The following is an 11,138-nucleotide window of genomic DNA, read 5'->3' as shown; positions in this document are numbered from 1 at the left end:
GAAAGTGTCGAATACGGGGAGCTCTATCGTGCGCCGAGGTGTTCCCGCTTCCCTCTCACCTCGTGGACAAGCAGCAAAACCGCCGCAGTATCGAGTCGTTTGTGTACGGGATCATGTCACGATGCGCATTGCTGTGAAAACGCCCATTTCCCGATACAATTCCCCCCCGGTGTGCAATCTCGGTGGAACCGTTAGATCGCAAAGAAAAGTGTGTAGACTCGCATGACACACATGTATACACCCCCCAGCCCCCCCGACTTATCGTTTGCTTCTTTCGTCCGACGTCTTGCCGCTTCCGCGCGGCTTCTTGGATCAGCGGCACGACCTCCGGAGGGAGACTTCCCCCCTTGGATACCAGAAGCGGATGGCGTACATTTTTTTGCACGAGGAAAGCGCACGGAGTGTGCTTGTCTATATGTCGAACTCTTTCATGGCAGCAAGCCCTACCCAACTGGGTATCAAGACTCGAGCCCACAGACGCAGCACCTTTGTGACGATGCCGCCGATGTGTTTTTGCGCTCAGATTAGGATCACCCTCTAGCTTTCCGGTTTTGGTCTCTTGTTCAGGATTTGGTCCTCATATAGGCACATATCGATGGTGATGGCAAGTCCATCACAAATAACTCACGTGACGGCTTGGTCACTGGCCGCAGCCGCCATACTCCACACAGCCCGCCCTCCAGACTGGTCCTCCCCATGTACAGCGCCGTCCCACATATTGGCGCAGGGAACTCGCAAATTTCAACGAATAGATTCTCACACGAGAGACAGAGTCGCTTGCACCAAGTCGCCCGACTAGCCCCTTTGCTTGATGAGTGCGTCGTGTAATCACCGAGGTGAGGCCAGCGCTACACAGCTCCAGTGAAACGCCCCCACGATGGTCCTGCGCTGTGTCCACCCTCGCCTTCTCAGTTGCCACGCACTGCATCCTCAACCGCGTTCAGGGGCCAACCGTGATGCACATCACTTCGCCACAAAACTGAAATGACGGCCCTACTGCACGGGAAAAAAAAGCCCCTGACGGAAAGGTTCCCCAAGGTTCTCCATCCTTTGAGTTTTCCCCGCATCGTCAGCAAAAAGGGGAAAAAATTCAATCGCACCGCCACGCCTGCACACACGGACTCCCACCTGGGCCTCCACGCACTCCGCCACGGCCCCAGAAGCCCCTACACCCTCCGACCGCACGCGATTCCTAGCGAACCAGGCACTGGGAAGTAGCCGCTTCCCACACATTCAGTCCCGAACGTCGACTCTTATTCCCGTTCTGGTCTTCGAGGCAGCTCCCTTCTCTGCAGCGTTCCAGTCAACGGGGCCACAATCTCGCTTCCAGACGAGAACCGCCACCCCCGCTCACCTGTTCGGGCCCCAGTTCGGAACAGGCGCAGCCGACGCAGGAGCAGAAGCCTGGTCCTGAACAACGGACGCGAGCCCCGTCTGAGTCAGCAGTGGGGCCATCTCGCCCTCAAGGACTCGGAGACGCTGCTTGACGTATGCGAGAGCTCGGATCAACACCCGCTGCCGTTTGGATGGCCTGCACACAGTGCGGAGCAAAACGGATACGATTCACCAGACGCACTCGCAGAGAACGAGACGCTTAGAAACCACACCAGGCATCACAAACAGAATGCCCTCGTCGAGTCCTCTCGTGTCCGGGGCGGCACACAAGCGAAGCAACAGTCAGTGAACGGTACGGAAAAGGACATGCCATTCTACGGCGAGTCCGTAATACAGATCAAAACTCAAGACAGAACTCCAAGACCGGAGCATGATTCTCTCGACGGTCTCGGCCCTGTTTCGGTGCAGAAACGCCACGTGAATGACAGTGCAGCGCCGGTGACACTGAACCCTTCTGTGTGTCTCTTAAAGAAATCTCGACACGCGTAACGGCCAATGCACAAACATTCAGTCTCGAGTCAGGAAGCCGGCTGCAAGACCCGGAGGAGCGCCCTCGAAAAATGCATCCCAGAGAACGCGTGTGCTTGCCCCGCAAACGCGGCGCTGCCTCCTTTCGCCACTGTCCGTCGATGTATGCATTTCCAGGCACATAACCACACAGAGGACGCGGACGAACTGCAGGTTTGAACACTAGACCAACGTTGTGCTGAAGTTACCTTGGAGCTTTGCGACGTGACTGGGAACCTGGCTGCGCGTTCGGCCCATTGTTCGCCGCGCCCTGAAAGTTCCCACTGGTGTTTGGTTTGGGACTACTGCAGCGTGAAATACCAGCCCGGCCGTCGCCGCTACCTGCCTCTCCCGGATTCGGTCGCCCACCGGCACCTGCAACGACGCGTCACATGCAAACCCGAAAGAGAACCACTTGAGAGACACAAAATCATAGCGTTGCTCGTACTCCGACGGAGTTCCGCTTTCCCACATATCTGGTCCTAGGCATTTCGCCGCCACCCCCTACAAGGATGTAATTACGCATGGACCCTAACGAGTATACAGAGACTCCTACGCGACGCCGACAAGGCCTTGTCGACTCGCTCGTCTACAGCCCCAGCGACCGCCTTAGAACGTGGTGCAACCCAGAACGCGAGTTGCTGCTCTCCTTCGCCTTCCACATTTCTATCTCGCCAGAGAAACAGAGAGTCCACCCTCTCAAGAGATCCAGTACGACTACACATACACATATATAATGTATATATATATATATATATGCGCATCGCTGATGGAGTATATCGAATGGGACTATGCCTTGAAGAGCAAAACGTTTCGCTTTACGATTAGGTGACGTCATTGACCTGAAGTACGAGTCCCCGACTTGGGAGATCGACATGTCGTCTTCCTCCCGTAGCTTTCCCCCCCCCCCCCCCCCCCCCCCGACCCACTGGGGCCCTTACCATCATCGCCGGCTTTGTTCGGTCGCGACTGCTCCCCAGCCCCATTCTTCTTGCCTGTCGCTGCCGAGAAAGTCCCGCGGCGCCCCGTCCCCGCATCGCTGTTTGCTCCGCCGAGTCCTGCTCTTAACCAGGAGAGTGTGTTTGTCATTGAGCTGAAATCTTCATTCAGGCCTGGTCCTTTACTTGCGCCCGAAGCCGCGCAAGTGTCGAGGTCGGCTGGAACCGTGGCGACGCGGCCCATGCGCCCTCCTCCGCGAGCAGGCGCGGCCTCGCTCTCTGCTGCGCGCACTTGAAGACCCGACTCCGATCCAGGACCGCCGCGCAGAGGCCCGACGACGGCCCCAGCCGCCGCAAAGGCGGCCACCATGGCTTCGGGGGCGCTCCCGCCTCCCTTTTTTGCCTGGTGTTCCAGAAACGTTTCTAGACCTTGAAGCCAGCGCATCTCCTTCGTCTTCGCAACCACTGCGTGGAGAGCCTCCGCTTGGGGCCCCGACACCGATCCCGCCGAAAAAAGTTCTGGAAGAGACACGGACGAAGGCAGCTGTCCAGGAACCTCGGTCGACTCGACCCCGTGCGGAGTGGCCACGTCGCCCACCGTCGGTGCGCCTGCCATGAAACACTGCAGCACGTGAGGCGGGAGTCCGGTAAGGGCCGAAACTTCGCTCACTTGCGGCGGCATCAGCCAGCTCGGAAGGGCGCAGCCTCCACCTTGCGCCTTCTCCAAGTTGTAAGGAAGCGAGATTGATGCGCGGACCAAGGCTGGAGTTCCGTCCCCCGCGTCGCGCGCCGACGTGGCGGCTTTCGCCGCTGCCAGGTGGCCGAGCAGCAACTCCCTGATATCATCTGGGCACCGATTCAGTTCCGAAAACAGCGACTGGTCTACCCTCGCGGGCGCGGCTCCATTCCCCGCACCGCTCCCAAACCCCACACCGCGCTGCGTTGGCTCGCCTGTCGCCGGCTGGAGACCCGCCGGACCCCGAGGTTGTCCCGGCACTGAACAGGCTGCCGTCTCCACCTCCACTCCTCCGGGTTGCGGCGCCTGGAGGAAAGGTTGGTAACGCCCAGGGCCGCTGCTGAACGCCCCAAACCCCGTTTCCGATTCAAACGGATCCTTGTTCACGCACTCCCTGAGGCCGACCCCCGCGTTCTGCTGGGAGTGTAGCACGCCCTCGCGACACAGGTACTCGACGTCTCCGGAAAAGGATAGATTGCTCGCGCCTGTACATTCTCGAAGCGCACTCTGCGCAGCTGCGTCGGTTCCCTGTTTTCCATTCGCATCGCTTATTCCCACCCACCTCTCGACTAAACCTCGAAGGTGGTCCATGTCGCCTTCGCCCAGTGCACCCGCCGCATCGGCGCCAGAAAGGCCCCGCCGTGCATCCGCGCGCGTCCTCTGCGCGGAGAAGCAAGCCGCCACAACGCTCTCCCGCGTCGACCCCGGCAGGCCACTGCCGTCTGCGACTCCGCCCGACAAACCCTGTGACGGGTCCTCTTCGCTGAGTGTCTCCAGATGTCCGTCCACGCCGGCGCGCACGTCCGAGACACCCGACAGGCCTGCGCTTCCTTCCAGTGCGCTGCGTCGACTGTTTGGACTCACGGCAGCGTCTGCGCCCATCCGCAGGCTCGGCGCGCCCACCAAGCCAGGAGCACCGAGGTGAATAGCGAAGGGGTCGTTTGCGCGTTTGTTCCCGTAGAAAAACAGAGAGTTTTGCGAGTCGAACGGCGTCGGCGCCCCGGGCTTCCCCGAGTCGGAAAGACTGCCCGCACCGAAGCGGTTCACGGACAAGAAATAATCAGGCAATTCTGCGCTGCGTTCCAAGAGTGGATCATCGGGCTTCGGCCCGAAGCCAGGAGCAGGGCGCGGCCCAGCCCCGGCCTTGGCTTCATGCGGCCCCGGCGCGGCAGCCTCGCCTTGGGCAAACAGAAGAGTTGAAGAAGCATCTGCTCGAGCGCCTGCGCCCACACCGCTGCCTTGAGAGGACACCAGCGCGAGTTCGTTGGCAACCTTAATCATTAAATTGTAGAACTCGGTCTGATGAACGGTGTCCCGCAGAGCAGCAGACTGGACTCCCTCGTCGGCTGAGCGCGAACTCGCGTGTTGCGCCGGCCGAGGGGAAGACACGCCTGCCGACCCCGAGGTGGACGAGACACGCGACGCCTCTTGGCGTGGAGCGCCCGCGCTCTGGCTGAAAAGGCTCGATGAACCAGCGAAACCTGCGGCGGCGACGAGATTCCCCTCCCACAGCTGGGGCGGGTTCTGAAGATGCTTGCGGCACTGTTCAAGCAGACTGTCCTGGTTTTTTCGCTGCTGGACCAGCCATTCAACCGATGGGACTGGTGCCGCGCTTCCCTGTCCGGTTAACATAGCCGCGCCACTGCCACGAAACTCGCCTGCAGAACACAACAGATACACAGCGGACACGCGTGACTCCAGATACGCCCTTTCCGTTTTCTGACATTTTAGTTCACTACTTTGGAACGCTACCCCAGACACCCCGATCCACACACGCCATCCCCCCCCCCTCCCCCCCCCCCATCGGATACAGGACGGGGGATACGAGCCACGGCATCGCGTGTGCGGCCGCTTCGGTGACACCCTCAAGAGCACCTGCACATTTCGTGATTTGCGCAGCTATCCTGTTTTTCTCCACTGGAGACAACTACACAGCGGTCGGCTTATCGAGTGCCGGAGGATCTAGCAGTCACTCATTCTCTGGACGGTTCCGTCCCTCTACGGGCAGCGGTCCCAGTCGACTCTTTCTTTGGATTGCCGCCGTCTTGGATACCACGGAACGATTCACATGCGGCACCGTTCGTTCGCCTAAAAGAACTCAGCAAGTACCTGGTGCGGCAGCGTCACCGGCAACGCCTTGACTCCGAGGCTCTTCACGTCGACAGGCAGCCTCGTCGGTTCCGTGATTCCCACCCCAGAGCGACAGAGCTGGAAGGGTTGGCAAGCTTTCCATGCCGCTCAAAAACCCGCGGTCGTTCTGTTCACCGGGTGCGGCGCCTGCGGGAGGGCCATCGGCGGTCCCAGCTGCTGCATTCGGCAGAGAACCTGCAGGCGTTATCTCTGGTAGGGTGTACTGACACTGCGTGGACCCGCCAGCAGCGCCTTCGCCTGGCGGACCACGGTCAGAACCCCCGACCGTGCCGGCGCTGCGGCCGGGTTCATTCGGAGACATCAGCTGTTGCAGGGAACCGACCGAAGAGTCCTTGGAGCTTCGAAAGCCTGTCACCCCTTGGCCCATGAGCGGGACGCCAGGGGTCAAACTTTTGCCTCCAGTCACATTCACAATTTCCGAGTTCAGCGACGTCGGCCCAGAGCGGGGCCCCGACTCGCCCTTCTGTGCCAAAGTCGAGATGACGTCTCCGAAGCAGGTCCCTCCCCACGGGCGTTGAAACAAAGGCGGGCCAGCTTGAGCGTCAGCCGCGGCAGCCGGTGGAGGGGGAAAGACGTCCACACATTTGAGCTGTCCCGAGGACTTCTTCGTCGTGCTGCTGGCCACAGGCTCCTGTTTCCCTTTGCGCACCGAGTGGTCTGCATTCTTCCGAGCCCGGTGATAGGAAGATATGCCTTGTACGGGGCCCTCGGCTTCACCGTCGGGACGCAGAAGCCCAGTGCCGAGCGCACGCGCAGCGCGAGCACTGTTCGCCGCAGCGTGCAGACAGAGAAGATCTGCATCGCAGCTCGCGCTTCTTCTTTCTCGACCTGTGCTTGCCTCACACTTTCCGTCCTCAACCTTCTCCCCGTGGGACTCGTTCGCGTGGCCTCTGCGTGGCAGGACTGAGGCCGCCTTTTTGCTTCGAGGCAGGCGAGACACCGACCTTTTCGGTCCCCCGCCACCCGGCACAGTGCCCGAAGACGCGCTCCGGGTCTTGGCGCAGGGGCGACTGCCCGCCGCAGCTGCGTCTCCGAGGCGAAGGCCCTTGCGCGGTCGAGGTGCGAACGCTCCTGCCTGCGGCGCGTTCTCTGAAGGCCTGCGCAGTCCCGCACTCAGCGGCGGCGCAGTGCTCTGGGGCTCGGCCCCCCCCCTCGACGACGCGGGACTCCACGGCGAGCTACCCCCGACCGGAAGTCCCACAGCCGGGATGCTTGCGCTCATGCTCGGCGCGTTGCTGGCTATGCTGCCCCAACTGGACTGACTGATGCTGCAGCCAGTGTTCCCGGCGTCCGACGACGTGCTCCAGGTGCTCTTGGCCCCGGGGGAAGATCCGTTGCACACCGCCCACGCGCCGCCCGGTCGCGACGTCGGGGACGCGAGCGAGCTCGAAGGCGACGCGATGCTGCGTTCGGACGTGTTGGAAAAGAGCGAGTTGCTTCCGACGCGCGCCATCGACCGCGCTGCGCCTCCGCTGAAAACAAAGTCTGGGCTTACCATGGACGCGCGGCTGCCCGAGCGCCTGACGTCGGGGGTGTTGGCCGCTCTGCCGCAAATCGTGGACGAGCCTTTGGCCCGTCTGCCGTGAGCGCCCGTCGGCCCGGACGCCACATCGCGCGCCTCTGAAGACGGAAGCATCGAGCTGTCGCGCGACTTCTGTCGCCCCTTGCGGAGAGTGTCCCCGAAAGCAGTCTTGCTGGGGTCTTCCTCCGCCGCACCGCGTCCGGCCGCTTCGAACCCTTCTGTCCCGTTCGGCGCACTTGGCACTGCGTTGACGCAGACTCTCGGCCGCGCAGGAGACCCCACACAGGCGTTCATCCGTTTCTCAGCAAATAACGGAGCTCGTGAACTGGACGCGCCCCGAGCCGCGACCGCCCTGCCGCCCTGGAACTGGCTCTGGAAAGTTCGGCCGTCGGGTTTCTCAACCGCAGTCCACCATCGCGGCGGGCGTGTAGGTCCCACAGGCCCCCGCGGCACGTACCCGTGCGTCGGCAAGTGAGGACTCTGAGCGTAGGCGCCTTCTGGTATCCGTGCGTTGTCTCGACCGTCCACCTTGTCTCCCTCTGGGCCACCCTTTCCAGTGGCAACTGCTGCGGCGGCTCGAAGAAAAAGTTCGAGGGCGGCAGCCCTGGCGTGCTTCCCTTTCCGCATGCCGTTCGCGTCCGAGCCGATCTCAGTCAGCGCAGCCAAGAAGGTTGCAGCGCCGTCTTCACGCTCTCCCGCGCTCCCGTCTCGAGGCCCCGCGCCATGCGACGGGTCGTGAACCCCGGGAAAAAGAGCCCCGAGCCCAGCGGCCGAGACAGTCGCGTGCAGCGCACTCCGGGTCGGGGCGTGCGGCGCGGCGGCGTTCGGGGAAAGAAAGGAAGTCGACCGGAACGCTGGACTTCCAGTGGAAGTCTCCAAAGTGTTCCGCTCCGGCAACGGACAGGGAAGGCCTAGCGCGCTGTACAACTCCTGGAGGTCTGGGAACACGAGTCGAGGTGCGGTCTCCGGACCGGCCTGCAGCCCCAGGCCTGAGCCCATCTCTCGTCGCTTATCGGGAGTCTCACTCGGCGCCGCTCCAGCTGCGCGTGCCGCACTCTCTGTGCGACGATTGTACATCGTCGACGGCGAGAAAGAAGGCGGCGTCACCAACCCGCGAAGGACAGGCGTGACGGGGACAGCGGAGCCTGCGTTGCGGGCTGGAGCCGCACGCGACGGAGACGCGCCGTGGGAAACCACTTGGGGAGCGCGTCCTGGAGGCGACCCGCCAAAGACAGGCGCCCCCGGTACAGCGCCGCCCTGTCGCATTCCACAGTTATATGGACGGCCAAAGGCCTGGAAGTTCTGCGGGAACGCGCCGGCTGCGGCCTCGTCGCCTGGACTGGTTCGCGAGCTGTGGGAAACGGGGTTTCCCTCGGCAAAAGACGGCGGCGTTCGCAGGCCAGGGGGGACCATTTCATTGGGAAGCCCCACGAGGCGAGCGCGCGCCGGCGAGGAAGACGCGCTGCGCGCAACCTCGACTTCGTAGTCGCTGGGGCTCGACGGCGCAAGAAAGGAGTAGAAGCCCGCCGACATCTCCTCTTCGCGGAAACGGGGAGGCATGCAAGCGCCGGCGCGCTTGGGCGACGCCCCTCGGGAAGGTGTATTGACACCGGGAACCGCAAGGAACTGTGGCGCAGGCGCCGACAGCATTCCTCCAGTCGGAAATCCAGAGTTTCCCGGACCTGCACTTGCTCCTTTGTCCTCCGCGCCCCGTTGTCTTTGCTTTCTTTGTTGCATGCGGTCTCGGACTTGCTGAGCTCGCGGCCGGCGTCGGATGTCGAACTCCGAAGAGTTCTTCCGACAGCCGTGCAAGGTAGCCTGCGACTCGTTGCCCATGTGCGCAGCCTCGAAGCGAAGGGAAAAGCACGGGCTCGACCCGACCGGGGCGTGGTCTGCAGCCGCCCCTTGGACGAGCTCGCGAGAACGGTTGGGAGAAGACATGTGTGCGATGTTCGTGGTGGCGAATCTCGAAGAGAGTTGACGCGGAGACGGAGATTTCAGTTGAGGGGGAGAACACAACAGATCGGAGACACCAGAACTGGGGGACTGCGCAGCGGGCATTTCACACTTCGCCTCGGGCATCGCGGCGACATCTGCCATCTCAGACTCCCCCGAGCAGCGCAAAGGAGACACGGTCCCGTCACCGCCGCGTGCGCCTTTCCCTTCGCACCACACTCTGTGCAAGGAGGGAGATCAAGTTTTGAACCGGCAGTCCGGGGAGATTGAACGTTATACAGCGAAGGCCAAAATCACTCAATGCGTCGATGGAAAAGCTGGCTACGCCGTACCACCTCTGGAAGCGTCGCGAGTTCAGCAGAAGAGACAACGCAGCACGACACGCCGCTCTCAACACACGGGAAGAAGGGAAGAAGAATGGGAAAGAACAAGTCTTGAAGCTGGCACCACAAAAAAAGGCAAGCAGGCGAAACGAGAGAGCCTGAGGAAGGAGAGACAAGCCTTCGAGCCCAACGCAGGGACGATATGGAAAGGGTCCGCCAGGAACGCGCTGACTCCATCGCCTTCTGCGGTCGAAGGGCGGTCAGCAGACACTGCAAAAAGGAGGCGGACGTGTTCTACCAAAGCGCCGGAACCGCCCGCTGAATCGGCCACGCTGCGCGCACCTCGGAAGGTCCCATTTGCCGCGGCGCAAAAACCCGCGCAGGTTTGGATTCCCTCTCAAGTGGTCTCGACGAAAACCAATTCCGAGTCACCCAGACGAAGCTAGAGAGAATGTGCAAGGGGATATGCAATTATATAAGCGACAGGATGACCATGAAAACGCGCAGTGTGGAGGGCGCACAGCGATGCAGGAGCGACGGCTGCGCGACGTTTACGAATTTGTCCTGGGTATGACACTGGAAGACAAATTCAGGCGTGTATACTTTGATGTGAACACGACCAGGAAACGAAGCGAACTGTCCCAGGCACCATCGAGCAGTCAGCCGTCTCGCCCCGCCAGCCTCGCTCATTGCATAAAGACGGTGCCCAGGCGTCGCCGCGTGTGCTATGTTTCCGTCGCGAGTCGCGCGTAGACGGCCCCTGAGGCTCAAAAACAAGAAAACCCGAAGTTCCCTGCCTGGGACGCTGGCAGTTGCTGGGAGAAACGGACTGGGAGAGGCATGCGGTGCGCGGGCTCAGCTAGGCAAAACGCACACCGTCGACCGTCCTCCCGCCCTGCTGGACGGGGTCCGAACAAGAAAAAAAAGCGACTAACAAGGAGATGAAAAACAATCTTTCATGGAAGCAGTCCCAGACGGAAGGGGGTAGTACGCAACTCAAGCGTGGATGGTAAGTCACAACACGCGCGGCAGCCACGGCAACTGGAAATCCCCGGTTCCGAGGTGGTGCTGCAGACGTGCGCAAAACGAGGACAAACGAGACTCGAGCAGTGCGCTTCACTGTGTAGCACAAACGGGAAACTATGGCAGGTGTTCACGTGACTCAGTACGAGAGAGAGATCGCGTACATGGACGCCACGACATTCAACGCTAAGCGCCGACTCGGCCTTCCCGAACGCTGGCGTGTTCAAATCCAAATCCACGATGCACGGCTGGCCGTTTCAACGCTCTCCCTCACGACGACGACTCTCTGCCCAACTAATTCGAGAGTCGAGTTCTCTACGTCGTCTTCCGCAAGGACGAGGCCATAAACGGGAAAAAAGGCGCAGTGGATCCGAAGGCGCGCAGCGAGGCTGACTGTTTCCGAGGCTTTTTGACGCAGGCACCCCCAGTCTGACGGGAAGTTCGCAATACAAGACTGCCGCCGTTCTCCGACAACCGGGAATCGCCAGCAACGCAAGCAAGAATAGAAAACACGGCAGACAAAAAGACTACTTCGCGCGCCGCCCAACGTCCGTGGCGCGACGGCGACTTCCGTTTTCCCCAACGAA

General features: G+C 61.5%; 1 protein-coding gene across 1 annotated transcript; it reads right to left on the bottom strand.

The window, feature by feature from the left end:
- Positions 1–1,350: 1,350 nt before the first annotated feature.
- NCLIV_045280 (conserved hypothetical protein) lies at positions 1,351–9,349 on the bottom strand (the record flags this gene model as incomplete). Its single annotated transcript, XM_003884077.1, has 4 exons — positions 1,351–1,531; positions 2,112–2,277; positions 2,844–5,234; positions 5,686–9,349. 4 exons carry the CDS (start codon positions 9,347–9,349, stop codon positions 1,351–1,353), a joined length of 6,402 nt encoding a protein of 2,133 aa, XP_003884126.1.
- Between the last annotated feature and the right edge of the window lie 1,789 nt (positions 9,350–11,138).

This window comes from Neospora caninum, chromosome X, assembly GCF_000208865.1.
Source record: "Neospora caninum Liverpool complete genome, chromosome X".
NCBI lineage: Eukaryota > Apicomplexa > Conoidasida > Eucoccidiorida > Sarcocystidae > Neospora > Neospora caninum.
This window is presented reverse-complemented; position numbering and strand designations above follow the sequence as displayed.